The sequence below is a fragment of the Lytechinus variegatus genome, chromosome 4 (assembly GCF_018143015.1).
Source record: "Lytechinus variegatus isolate NC3 chromosome 4, Lvar_3.0, whole genome shotgun sequence".
Classification (NCBI taxonomy): Eukaryota; Metazoa; Echinodermata; class Echinoidea; order Temnopleuroida; family Toxopneustidae; genus Lytechinus; species Lytechinus variegatus.
The window spans coordinates 9,460,990-9,475,326 of record NC_054743.1 but is presented as its reverse complement, the minus strand read 5'-3'; the positions used below and the strand labels follow the sequence as shown (position 1 = coordinate 9,475,326).

The window sequence follows — 14,337 nt, the reverse complement described above, 5'->3', positions numbered from 1 at the left end:
GCCCTACTTGAAACGCTTGACCGGTCAGGGACAAAGGTGTCCCTGTCCACCATCGAGCGAGTCTTGCACAAAGGAGGTCTCCATGGACGCAGGCCTCGGAAGACACCGTTGCTCAGGAAGAAACACCTGAAGGCTCGACTGGCCTTTGCTAGAGGTCATCTGAAGCAAAATCCAAGCTTTTGGTCAACCATCCTGTGGTCTGATGAGACGAAGTTGGAGTTATTTGGCCATATGGATGTTGAATACGTCTGGAGGAAGAAAGGGGAAGCATACAATCCAAAGAACACTGTGCCAACCGTCAAGCATGGTGGTGGGCACATAATGCTATGGGGATGTTTCTCTTCCAGTGGCACAGGGAACCTCGTTAGAGTCAAAGGAATCATGAAAAAGGAGGATTACATCCAGATCCTTGATGAGAACTTGAAGGAATCTGCCGAAAACTCCAACTTGGCCCCAACTGGAAGTACCAACAAGACAATGACCCAAAGCATACCGCCAAGCTGGTGAAGAAATGGTTCAAGGACCATGATTTCAACGTCCTAGAATGGCCAAGTCAGAGTCCTGACCTGAATCCGATCGAGAACTTGTGGCGAGACCTGAAAGTCAGAGTGATGGCTAGGAACCCGACCAACCTGACCCAGCTTGAGGCCTACGCCAACGAAGAATGGGCTAACATCCCGCAGGAGACGTGCAGGAAGCTTGTGGACACTTACAGGAATCGTCTAGAAGCAGTCGTAAAGAACAAAGGCTATGCTATTGACTATTAATGAAAGACATTGGACTCAGAAAACCTAGGGTATGAATAATTTTGAACATGACATTGTTTGAATATCTATGAATAAAATACCCCTGAAAAGAGAAATTTCTTGAATTGTGCATTGTTGTTATTCTTTCACTAGTAGGTCACACATAGAGAAGCTTGATAAAATGCATTCATTTCATCACAAACATGAAAAATCACAAATATCAACAAGGGTATGAATAATTTTGAGGACGACTGTATGTGTATTCAATAAATAATAATGGATCCTATTCTCTGAAAAAAAAATGATTTAAATGCCAACAATCACAAATGAAATACTATAATCAAACCTTTTTCATAACCGATGATGGAATCTTGTTGATCTTTGCTGTGAGTAGTAAGGCAAAAATTGTCTTCTTTTCACAGACATAACTGCTGAGGGCGACATTTGCTAGGGTGAGCAGAAGACTGGCTGTCCGATTCCTGCTTTCCTCTTTCGACTCCGTCTCTCCAAAGTCGTCCTGATAAATCAAAATACAAGTAAATTAGCTCAAGCCAAAACTTTTGGAAGCAGAGAAAACTGACCAATTTGGGGAAAATATGGCTTGAAATTTGACTTTTGATGTAATTTGAAAAATGATAAACAAATTTAGGTAGGTTTGTTTAATTTAAAGAAGCAATATGAAACATGTTTACATAAATAAATGCCATAGGCCAATGATGAGTAATGTTAATATAAATAAATGGAGTTGCAATAAACACTAATTTTATGAGATATTATTTATACATAGTTACAAACAGGGTGATCATTTTATTGGATTCTGTATGATCTCATTTTTCCAAATCATTATGGGAACTGGCATATGATGATTTGGTTTTGACTTTCTGAGGTAAACGAACATCATTTGCCAAAGAAAGTCAAAACCAAATAAATGCAATGTTAATGTTAGAACATAAAAAGTACATTGGATAATGAATGGTTGACTTACTGATACTTGCATAGCCTCCTCAACAGTCTGATATACCAGATCAAAAGCTTGGTTCTGTGTCTCTGTCTTGTAAGGCTGGGCACCAGATGACTTGAATAAGCTGTAAACATGAATCATGGACATCAGTGGGTATTGTAGACAGTAATTAACAAGTGATAATAAAAAGGATGATCATAATAATGACAGAAATATGAACAATAATCATAACCCCCTCCTCCCAGGGTAGCCACTTCATAGTTTATTGTTTGTTCGTTAGAAGGAAGCTGTCACCTTATCACTGGGAACCAAAAAGGAATTCACAAATAAGTCTTTGTGGTCACAAAGATTACCAGTCATCAGAGCTACCTTATCTCTACATACAAAAAATAAAATATTTCAGAAGTTTCCAAATGCATAATGCACACTCCGAAGCTATACCAAAACTGAACTGTTAAACATGTATCACCAGAAAATATGGGGAAAAACAAAGAGGATACTCTTACCAGCCAACTGCTGTGGCCATATGCATCCTAATTTCATGGGCATTATCCTGAAGGAGATTGGGAAACAAGGTCACAACCTCTGGCCTATCGTTGGTATCACCATGACCTCTCTCACGACCTTTGGATTTGATCATTGTCCATTGGCTGTCTGGGTCAATTTTAATGAGAGATTCCATGCATAGCGCTATCTGGTGTCTGACAGGAGTAGAGTAGGTTGACTGCAGCTGCCTGCATAGTAAAGGTACAATAGGAAGTGTTTCTAAAATTTGAACAAGAGTAAGACCTTCTATTAGTGGAACAAAGTAAAAAAACACAGATAAATAGATATGAAATGAATGAGCATATTAAACACATATATCAAAGATACAAGTCACACATTAATCAAGAATTAACATCTTATCAATAATTGTAATTCTCTTCAGAAAATAAACTTGAAATGAATCAATGCAATGTTATCAATAAAGTCTAAACAATGAAAATTGATTGACTGGTGGTGATTTTTTACCTGATTGCTAAGAAAGCATGAATGATTGTAAGCAAGCAAACAGAGGACCAACGGATTAAAGTCCTCTCCGAAGGACCTGGTACTGAGGATTAATGCCTTACCAAAGGGCACTAGCGCACCAAGTGGGAATCGAACCCGGTTCATTGGAATACGAATCCCCCGCTCTACCGACTGAGCTATCGCGCCTCCTCAATAAATACATTAAAAATTGAACAAATTTTTGGTATTTGAATAATGAATTCTTAATGTTACCTACCAGAAAGCAGCGAGGAGTAGAAGAGCAACATCTCTGGATTCTTTGACATCAGATGATACCATCCCATCATCACTTTGTGTTGCTAGGTGAGGAGTTATAGTCCTCAGGAAAGTCAATGCTTCTACGCACACCTCTTGAACCTTACGATTCACTGACACCAGCTCTCTGTAAAACATATTTCATGAAAAATATAAACATTACTATGTTTTGCATGGTTGTACAGCAATGTATAGATTAAAGATAACCATGTGATTAGTCGCGAAAAGGACTGACAGGATGATGGAATGAACAGAAGTTTATGAGAAATTATAATCAAAGAGAATAGAGTGGGAATTGAAAAAATAAATACAGACATATGAGAGAGAAGAGGTTTCAATAATATCAACTTATCTTGTGAAAATTGGAAGGAAGGATAGGCAACAAAAAACTAGAATCATAATGCCTACGGCAACCACCTACAGTGGGAACAGGCCTAAATAAGAATAATTATACTAACCTCCAAACCAGTAGAATTGAATTGAGCTCATCATCTGGAATCTGACAAGATTTCTCTCTTAAGCTGAAAGCTACAGCAAAGAACTAAGGTAGTTATAAAGAAAAAATACAAAAGGGGAAAAAAGAAAATATTATGATGGGTATTACAGAAAGCAGGTACATCTGACCCTCTATATGCACGATCATCCTTAAATGATTCAACTCCTTATTGTGCTTGAAATGAACAGGTGTAATGCTTTGTAATTATTATTGCTTGACTAGTCCATAAAATGAAGTAAAAAGAAAAATTGGTTAGGTTCTGCAGATGATAGGAAGTAGCTAAACATGTTGACTACTGAATAGTGGAATACCCACAGGGTTTGTACAGGGATCAATACCAATCGATACCAATAACAAAAAGTTAACAAACTTACCAATTGTACATAATAAGGACTAGTCATATCCACATTCTGCAAGAATAGACAAGAAAGCATATAACCACATAAACAAATAAATTGTACATGATCAACACATAAAAGCATGAATACATATATAGTTTTGCATGTATATCAGATACCAAATTTCATCATAAAGAATTTTATTCAATTAAAAACAATAATTAATTTCAGCTAGACCATATACCCATAAGTGGATAGGACTTGTGTAGTGACCAGAGAATAGGAAGGAGTATAATATATGTTTTCACTAATAGAACCCAGACCGAGTTACCACAAGCGCAGGGTCCAAAAAGTTAATCTTACCTCTTCATCATCAAACAGCTTAAGCAATCTCTGTGTGACTGTATTCCTATTGACTCTGAGATCACCAGTCACCTGATCACTGGTGTCACATGACCAGCACCATGATGATAGGATCCTAGCACAGGAGATGGCTAGTTGTTCATCATGAGGAAGAGAGTCATTGGACAGCATGCTATGTGTTCCTGAAAGTTCAAAGTAAGAATTGATGGATAACCCTTGTTTAAAGGTCACCGCACACCTTACGACCCAACTGGTCGCCGACTGGCTTGAAACTGGGTGAGGGGAGAAGAGTCGCAAGGCAGTCATAAGCCTCGACACCGCACACCTTGCGACCCGATCTGCGACTCACGCATGCGCTTTTTGCTTTTTGGCATAGCATCTGAGAAATTGCGCTTACTACTGCGTATGCGCATTGTTTATCATAATACGCGTTATGCAACTCTGCTGTCTGATTGGCTGGAGGTTGGATTGAGCTTGCGATCCAGTCATAAGGATTCAACATGTCAAATCCTTCCGATTTTCCTTGCGACTTGTCTCTGACCGGTCTGCGACTCTGAAGCTGACAAGCGCTGTGACGTCACATCTCCCCTCACCCAGTCGCAAGCCAGTCGGCGACCGGTCGGGTTGTAAGGTGTGCGGTGGCCTTAAAGGAGAAATGTATTGATTATGAATGTGGTCTTATTATATATCAATGGAAAGGTAATGATGTGGGGATCATCAGTGTGTCATTCAAAAATACCGAAAATAATACAAAAGGTGAAAATCGCCGATTACAAAACGCTAAAATTCCTCTCCGAAATATGCCTCGCATCGGTCTCTGAATTGACTGGAATTTGATGACGTTACTGTCTGTACGAGAGGCGTGATTGGCTCTCCCACGTGAAGCTCCACTTGCATGCAAAACCTGTTGCGTGTGTACGTTTTCTCCACACTGTCACTGAATACTTCGATCACGAAATGAAAGAAAACCCAGAATTTTATCTAGATTTGGATTTTCAAATTGATGATTTTAAAGATGAAGAGAATGATGATGAAGTGAACAGCAAAGTGACGTAGTTGGAGGTAAATTGGGGGAACTACGCCGATGATGATGATGATGAAAATTCAACTTGCATGACGATCACAAGTCATGTACATGCGGATTCGCTACCAACTCATGCAGCTGCTGCTACAAGTGCTAGCTTCACCGCACGGGCCAAATTAAATCCATGAAAATGAATAACCACATCCAGACAGAGTCTATAAGAAGAAAAATAATATAACTGTACTTACAAACAAGTGAATAATCCGAACCTGAAGGCAAATCAACTCAACGAATAGCAGCAGACGATATGGCATATGCACCGACGATAAACTTCATGTGGCTGGGATATATTGTCACTTGTTCTGTTAGATGTAATTTTTATCTCATTAATTTGACAAAATTACGAAACTCGGGGAATTATTTATCTATATAAAAATATAGTAACATCTCTTATTATTTTTTGAATTACGAAAAAAACCTTTTTTAAGGAAAACGTTGAGGTAAACTAAAATTACATGTAAAAGATCATCCCCCAACATGCGTAGCTTGTATGTCATTGCAAACAAACCATCTCAAACATGCACGTACCGGTATTCCTTCCTTGCTCGCCTTGCTGACTGAGAGCTGTGCAACACGTGCATAGATCTATTCTCTCAGTCAAGGCGAGCAAACAATACGGCATGTGTTGTTGTGATGGTTTGTTTACGATCACATATGCTACGCATAATGGGGATGATCTTTTACATCTAATTTTAATTTACCTCAACGTTTTCCTTCAAAAAAGGTTTTATCGTAATTCAAAAAATGATAAGAGATGTTACTATATTTTTATATAGATAAATAATTCCTGAGTTTCGTAATTTTGTCAAATTAATGAGATAAAAGTTACATCTAACAGAACGAGTGACAATCTATCCCAGCCACATGAAGTTTATCGTCGGTGCATATGCCATATCGTCTGCTGTTATTCGTTGAGTTGATTTGCCTTCAGGTTCGGATTATTCACTTGTTTGTAAGTACAGTTATATCATTATTTTCCTTCTTATGATAGACTCTGTCTGGATGTGGTTATTCATTTTCATGAATTCAATTTGGCCCGCGCTGTGTAGCTAGCACTTCCAGCTGCATGAATTGGTAGCGAATCGGCATGTACATGAATTTTCATCATCATCATCGGCGTCATTCCCCCAATTTACCTCCAACTACGTCACTGTGTTGTTCACTTCATCATCATTCTCTTCATCTCAAAATCATCAGTTTGAAAATCCAAATCAAGATAAAATTCTGGGTTTTCTTTCATTTCGGGATCGAAGTATTCAGTGACAATGTGGAGAAAACGTACCCTCGGCTTGCATGTAAGTGGAGCTTCATGTGGGAGAGCCAATCACGCCTCTCGTACAGACAGTGACGTCATCAAAAATCCCCAATTTCGCGGACGTAATTCTGCGTGTTTGAAGCATTCAGAGAGAGAACTTTAAACTATCAATTAACTGAGTTTCATCGGTCTCCATGATAAATGATGTAAACCATCGTGTTCTCCTTATTTTCTCCTTTATTTTGATATATGATTCTCCATTTTTACGATTTTCAATATATTTCTACTTTAAGACAGAAACCCCTCATTTTAAGACTGAACCCTGGGGAGCATAAAGGACTTGTCAGACATTTTATCGGACAAGTCCTGTTTTGAATTGCCCAAATTCGTGCAATTCAAAATGTATTTCAGCCAGAAAAAACATTTATAGACGAGAGATAAAACGCAAAAGAGACATGGTCGTTTTTCTGACTGTGCGATGAGATGGTAAACAATGCCCTTTGTGGAACATGTTACTAAATGCCTTTGAAAATATGTTATGTTAATGGAATTCGTAACACGTTTCTAACTGAAAAGTTGGTGAACAACAGCCATAGTCTCACCTATCATGGAATCTTCTCTTGACTTGTGTCTCTTCTTCTCTGACCTGCTACTACTGCTAACATGAGATGAGATAGTAGTCACTTCACCAAAGTCATCATCTAGTTCACTCTGGGTCTGTGTGCTGGGGAACTCATCGTCAGACCCTAGCTCCATGAAATCACCAAAGGGGTCGTGACCGTTGACCTTTGATTCATGCTTCTGACTTGACCCCTTCGAGTGAAATAATGAGAAAACAAGGATTGAACATTATACCTGCAGACCTGCCTGGTTTTATGACCAGAGAAAGGGTCACATGAAGAAGAACTCAATGAAGTACTCATACATGTAAATCATTCACCAAGGAGATATGTTTAATTTCTTTATTTATTATAATAAACTTCAACTAGTAATTTCTAAATGTCACATTTTGATACATGCTGACCACCATTGCAACCAGAAAGCTTCAGGGTAACCATTCTGCAATGAAAATTATTTATTTGACCATACATTGTTTACATAACTATACTAACATGTTTGGGTTCAAATGATTAACTTGCTACTGGGATTTTAAAAACCCCACAAAAGTATTTATACACTCTATCTGAAATTGATGTTCGGAAATTGATGTAAGTGAAACTTGTTTTTGTTCCTGATAGTCTAACAGAACAGTACAATTCATAAAAGACATGAAAGGAAAGATATTTTACCCTTTTGTGAAGGATGTCCAAAAGGGTGTCAAGTAACTCAGGAGGTGTGCTTGATCTGACAAGGTTTGCCATGAATTGACCTGCCTCCCCCTGCTGTCCAGATGGGCTAGTATAGAGGGGTAACAGCACCGAGCAGAGAGACATGAGGGAGTGTGCTCTGCTGATAGAACTGTCTGGTGTGAGATCTGACTGGATGGCTAGCTCCTTGAACCCAGCTGTGAATCTCCTCAGAAGAATCTAGAATATATATTTAGTTTAAGACAAATATCTCATTTATTTAACAAAAAAATAAAGAAAGAACTCATAAAGCACTTTATGAAATTGGGACATCCTCGAAAAGCCATTTCAAAAGAGGAAAATATCATTATACAAAGTGTAATATGCAGATCTGCCAACAATTAGAAAAGAATATTCTTACTTCCAAATTAGGCATTTTTTCATCCAAATTTGCATTATATCAATTCTATATTTTTAAAAATCATAATTCATTTACATTTCTCATGCGACGCAAATGCACACCTGTTCTGGTGTACAAACTACAGTATGGTCTACTTCTATGACTATGCTAGATTCCACATAGTTTCAGTGCTTGTATGCATGTTAACATACAATATTATGTGAATTCATAAGATAGTAGCTCTTATTATTTTCCTCTTGTCAGCCCTAAATTTGTACTTTCATATTCCTGTCATATTTTTATAATAGTAATTTTCTTTTTTTCCACAAATGTTTAGCTCTATACGAGTAGCATTTTTAGAAGAATATAATAAATAATAATACATAAGATTTATATAGCGCACTTTCCATATTGATTAGATGCTTAAGGCAGTTCAGAGCAGAAAAACAAAAACTATTTACATATAATACATGTATGAACAATAAGTCAATGTCTATCAAAAAACACTTCTTAGGTTGAACTGTACCTTGATATGTTTCTTGATGGGTCCTTCCATTGCCTCTCTCACTGTTTTCTCACAGTATGCGATAGTTCTTTCCATGACTCTAGACAATGTACAAGCTAGCTGTCCTAACATCTCACAGTGATCCACCTAAACAACAAATAAAACAAAAGAACAGAAATCGCACCAATAGGGTTGATGACATAGTAGCAACTAATTTGCGAATGAATTTATGCGCATTGTTTCAATTAAACATTAGAAGGACTGATCAGCAGCAGCAGCATCAGCGTTTGGACTGTTTTACCACTTTGTCGGGTTGGACAGTTCATTACCTTGATGGCTCTCTTCCATACTGTCTTGCCATTTAGGTCCAAGTGGGTAGTGTATGACACTTATCTGTCATATTTGATACCCCCCTAGTTTGTGAGGTCTCCCACTGATGACCTGAACCATACTTTCAGGGAAATAACTGTTCAGGTAATATGAAATGTCAATATGTTTTTCTATTGCAAACCTGCAACCTCCAAGTTATCAGGCCATTGTCTCACAAATGCACCAACAGAGCATGTACCATTAAACTTGTAGAAAAATAGCATATATGTGTCTTGAATATCAATGAACTTTCATGTCATTCTTCATTTACATTAATACACTGTGAAAACAAAAATTTCTTCTCCATACCTCAGTCTATGATAAAAAAATAAGATCAAACCGCACTGTACTTTCTTCCTACTCACCTCCTTGCATTGTGAGTCAGTTGCGAGTTTCACCACATGTCCCAACCTCTCCAGAACACTCTGGACAACCATCATGATCACCACTCCCTCCGTTGGGGGCGCTCTTGATGTTTCGTGCCTGAGAGCATTTGCCTGACAGTCCTTTGTAAGTGGAATGTGGAAGGAAGCTCTGAGGTACAGTTCCTCTATGAAGGCCAATCGAGAGGTTCGGCTCGCAGTGCTTGGCGGAGCAGGAAGCAAAGTGTTACACTGCCCTCTGCAGTTCTTTGTGAATAAGACTGTCAGGAGACTGGCCAGTATGTCCCTTGGAACACTGTTCATGAAGGCAGATGAAAAAAATCCATATTTTATTGATTAAAATAGAAATCAGAAATAGAAATACTCTGAAAATTCATTTTGTGCAATTGATCATGGGCTTGGCAGCGCCAGATCAATGCTCTATCTACTTGTTAAACGCCAACAGGGTAGCAGCAACTCCTATCTTTTAATTCCTTTTGGTCTGACATGCCTGGGGCTTGAACTCCTGGCCTACCAATGGAACCAACACAGCGGTTTAGATATACTGGACAGTAATTACAAATAAACATTGCTAAATAATATGAATGTATCCCCTTGCACTGTCTGTCATCCCTCTCCCCCCTTCCAAATCACCCCTCCTACACCCCCTACCATTTCATCTTCTTCCTTCATCTTCTTCGTCATCACAGTCAACACTTGGAGCAAAGTCACTACACAATTCATGAAGTTGGGTTGTTGCTTGATTCATAAAGTTAAAATAATCAAATTCCGAATGACCTTGTACAAAATTGTTTGATGAAGCTGATTCTAGTCACCTACATATAAATTTTTAATCAATTTTTGATGACATAGAGTAACTAAATGCATTACCTTTTCAATATTTGTGGTGTGATGGCTAGTCTTTCTCCAGCATCTTCTACTTCTTCAGCAGGCAAGATCCAATTGAGTAGCTGGTGTCTGAGTGGATACTGACCCTTCTGAAAACCTGTCAAAGAGGCTAGCAAACCAACTTGGCAGACATGGTTCTCAGGAATAGGGTAAGATGTCATCAAGGTCAACAAGAAGGTTACGGAACACCTACAAAAAATAGATAGTCGAAACAAAGATTCTTTGAAGAATATCACTGGTAATCCAACAGAATTTGGCATTTATTTGATGTTACTAGTAATGGTTCTGGATCTTGGAAAAAATAATGTGGCAGAAGGTGTAGAAAATCTATTAAAAAATCGAACATAATATGCTCCATCACACAGAATATTGGGATAAACTGCTACATAGTGATTGGATCACCAATTAAAATCATTGTTGCATGCATTTTTTCATTACTGACCAGGGGGCCATTTCATAAAGCTGTTCGTAAGTTAGGAGCGACTTTAAGAACGACTGGTGATCCTTTCTTGTGGTAAATGGTGTATTCATTGGGGATGGTTTGGCACGTAAGAAAGGTTCACCATTCGTTCTTAAAGTCGCTCCTAACTTACGAACATCTTTATGAAACACCCACCAGGATTTGTTATTCATAGCCAACCTCATCATAACATAGTACTGACTGATATTGAGAGGGATCTATTTAGGTAAAATACAAAAACTATTATTGTGAAGACTTTTTTATAGAATGAAGCAAATTTTGACAATGATCGCAGGCTTACTCACTTTGAAGGCTGTATAACATCAGGTAGAAAGAGCTTCCATACTTCCTTATCTGGTTTCACAATCCCATGATGCACCAGACAGGTCAAAAGGTCAAATCCTTCATCCTCAGCAGAGTGCAGGCAAATAGTTCTATTAAATGAAAAAAAAAAATATATGTGTGCACTTCAGTGTACTCTGTTCGTATCTACACAACTCTTATACTATACTTTGAGATCAAACACAAACTTAGAAGTCAAATTTATTCTTAAACATGCAACTAATATGATAGGGTCTAATACGGGCCTTAAAATCAACAAATGGGAAAGTTCGGTAATCTAGTCTAATAACAGAGCCTTAACTCGTAAATGGTTGAGCAATTCCACAAAGTATGTATGTCCAACTGCCTATATGTGGGACCTCCTGAAATTATTTTTCTAGTTTACATGAAAGTTTGTCATCCTCTCAAATGGCTTGAGCAGTTCATGAAGTTTTGTAAGAATGAAGAATATGAGGTCAAAGAGGTTTTAATTTTATAGAATTGCCTGAGATGAATTATAACAGAGACTAAAAATACATGTTAAACTAATAACATAATACATACCTGATAGTTGCACTCCAAACTTTGCCCCATTCTCTGCTAAGCTGATCTTTGGTATGTTGTAGGAACTCTTGCCTTGGCACCTGACTAGCTGCTATACACTGAAGACATCTCAATACATGACTCTGTAACTGCATCCTAGCACACAAAAAATGAAGAAGAAAAAATCTGCAATCTTCAGAGAAAAAACAATATAAAATTTGATGTCAAAGACCGAGACCATTTTTTTTCTTCTTCTAGTGTGATGTACAAAATTTAAAATCAATTGTGAATATTAATTGTATCTTCTCATGTTACTTAGCCTACAGATAAATCTATCAATGAATGGTGATAACCCTTAGCTTGCTTGTCATTCTTTTCTTTTTTTCATTAAGGAAAATGCTGCATTAATTGAGAATAACCCCCAATTTTTATTTTTATTTTTATTTTTTTGGGGGGGGTAATTTTTTTACAGTTCCCCTCCCATTTCTTTGTAAATCCTGGATCCATCCTTGCGTTAGCTGTGAACAAACTTCTCAATTTGAGTAAGAAAATAATAACATTATTATACATACCTCTTGCTGTGAGCCTGGAGGTTGTGCAGGGTGGAGACATAGAGGGCATACTCTTCTTCAGGAAGATCTTTGGGATACTTTGTAAGTAAAGCTGCAAGTAACTGTAACCTGAAAAAGGATTCAAAATGACACTGTCAATTGTTTCGTTATAATAATAATATCCATAGCACCTTAAGAAGTTAGATGTAGATGATAATGAAATGTGTGCTATACAAGTGCAGGATGCTGTTGCCATCACCATCACCATAAACAGCACCACCATCACTATCATCACCATTACCATCATCACCATCATCATCATCAGTATCATCATCACCATCACCATCATCATCACCACCATCACCATCATCATCATCATCAGTATCATCATCACCATCACCATCATCATCACCACCATCATCATCAGTATCATCATCACCATCATCATCATCACCATCACCATCATCATCATCATCAGTATCATCATCACCATCACTATCATCACCACCATCATCATCATCAGTATCCTCATCACCATCACCATCATCACCACCATCATCATCATCATCACCACCACCACCACCATCATCATCATCATTATCATCACCACCACCACCACCATCATTATCATCATTATCATCATCACCACCACCACCACCACCACTATCATCATCATCATCATATCATCACCATCATCATCAATGTTGTGCTAATTACGGTTCAAGAGTGATTATTGAATGAGTGTTTACCATGGAATGATGGAAGCATGCTGAAGAGGTTGAGAGATGTACTCCCTGAGGAGTTCCCATCCAGACTCAAGTCGTCTTCTCTTGGATGGTGTAGTCACCTGACTGGTTAACCTACCAGTCACCTGACTGAGTCTGCTGGTAGAGGTCACCTGACTGCTCTGTAGGTTCACCTCATATGACACTGCACCTGCTTTGAATATCTGTTCAGGTGATGGAGGTGAATATGAATTAGTCACTGCCTAGTGGAACCGGGTTGCCCTTGTACTAAGCCGATGACGATTACAGATTTCAGTATTTAACACTTTACAATCCTATAACACGTAATTCATAATTATCTGATAATTCCCAAGGTCAACACAAATTGATCATTAAAAATATGAATGATGTTTTCAGAAAACATTATTCTACTGACAAAAGTGCAACACATTAACCAATTTGGTGGTAAACAATCATTTGTAAATTTCAGCTGGTATATTCATTCCTGGTATATCTCCTGGTGGGTGTTTCATAAAGCTGTTCGTAAGTTAAGAGCGACTTAAAGAATGACTGGTGATCCTTTCTTACGCACTCAATAATCACCAACATATAATGGTGAAAGTCATTTACCACACAAGAAAGGATCACCAGTCGTTCTTTAAGTCGCTCTTAACTTACGAACAGCATTATGAAACGGGCCCCTGTGCTTCTAGATAAGTCTGATAAATTGATACTATAATAATATTACCTATAAGCTAAGTTCAAAATAAAATAAACTGATATGTTCCCTATCAACCAATCAGAGACTGGTTGGCACTCATTTTCCCGAGACATCTGGGCCCCATTTTACATAGAGTTACGATTGATCCGATCAATCCCAAATCTATGGAAATCCATCAATGTCATAATTTTTTCTTTTGGAAATTTGCTCAATGTCTTTTAAAAACAAAGAGAAGCATAATGAATTGTCAAGAAAACAGTAAATGTATGAATACAAGACTCATTTCTAAAAAATATTTTGAACAAACATGTAATTTAGATGTTGACATTGCTGGCTTTCCATAGTTGCGATTGATCAGATCAATCACAACTCTTTGTAAGACGGGCCCCAGATATTATATATGCAGTCATCTAAACTAAACATACAACAATATGAATAAATATACGAAACATACGACAATGAATAAATAGTACTATGTAAGCTACTTTATGGAATATGACAATAATTACCTGATGACAAACATCAGCGGCAAGGTCAACCAGGTCCTGTTTGAAGCTAACATCTCGCTTTCTGTTAATAAATACACAAGAAACATGCCTTAGAATTGGTATTATAATCTGAATGACATTTAAAAATG

At 37.8% G+C, this 14,337-nt stretch overlaps 1 protein-coding gene across 1 annotated transcript in view; it reads right to left on the bottom strand.

The window, feature by feature from the left end:
• The window catches only part of LOC121413326 (serine-protein kinase ATM-like), a 65,701-nt gene that overhangs the window by 29,935 nt on the left and 21,429 nt on the right, over positions 1–14,337 (bottom strand). The window contains exons 10-26 of the mRNA XM_041606110.1: positions 14,210–14,270; positions 13,004–13,203; positions 12,276–12,383; positions 11,725–11,859; positions 11,145–11,273; positions 10,362–10,568; positions 9,474–9,786; positions 8,761–8,886; positions 7,838–8,074; positions 7,151–7,361; positions 4,210–4,391; positions 3,883–3,918; positions 3,471–3,553; positions 2,975–3,139; positions 2,214–2,441; positions 1,732–1,831; positions 1,093–1,263 (exon numbers count right to left, since the gene is read on the bottom strand). Coding sequence (XP_041462044.1) covers positions 1,093–1,263; positions 1,732–1,831; positions 2,214–2,441; positions 2,975–3,139; positions 3,471–3,553; positions 3,883–3,918; positions 4,210–4,391; positions 7,151–7,361; positions 7,838–8,074; positions 8,761–8,886; positions 9,474–9,786; positions 10,362–10,568; positions 11,145–11,273; positions 11,725–11,859; positions 12,276–12,383; positions 13,004–13,203; positions 14,210–14,270 — 2,692 coding nt within the window. The remainder of the gene's footprint in view (positions 1–1,092; positions 1,264–1,731; positions 1,832–2,213; positions 2,442–2,974; positions 3,140–3,470; positions 3,554–3,882; positions 3,919–4,209; positions 4,392–7,150; positions 7,362–7,837; positions 8,075–8,760; positions 8,887–9,473; positions 9,787–10,361; positions 10,569–11,144; positions 11,274–11,724; positions 11,860–12,275; positions 12,384–13,003; positions 13,204–14,209; positions 14,271–14,337) is intronic.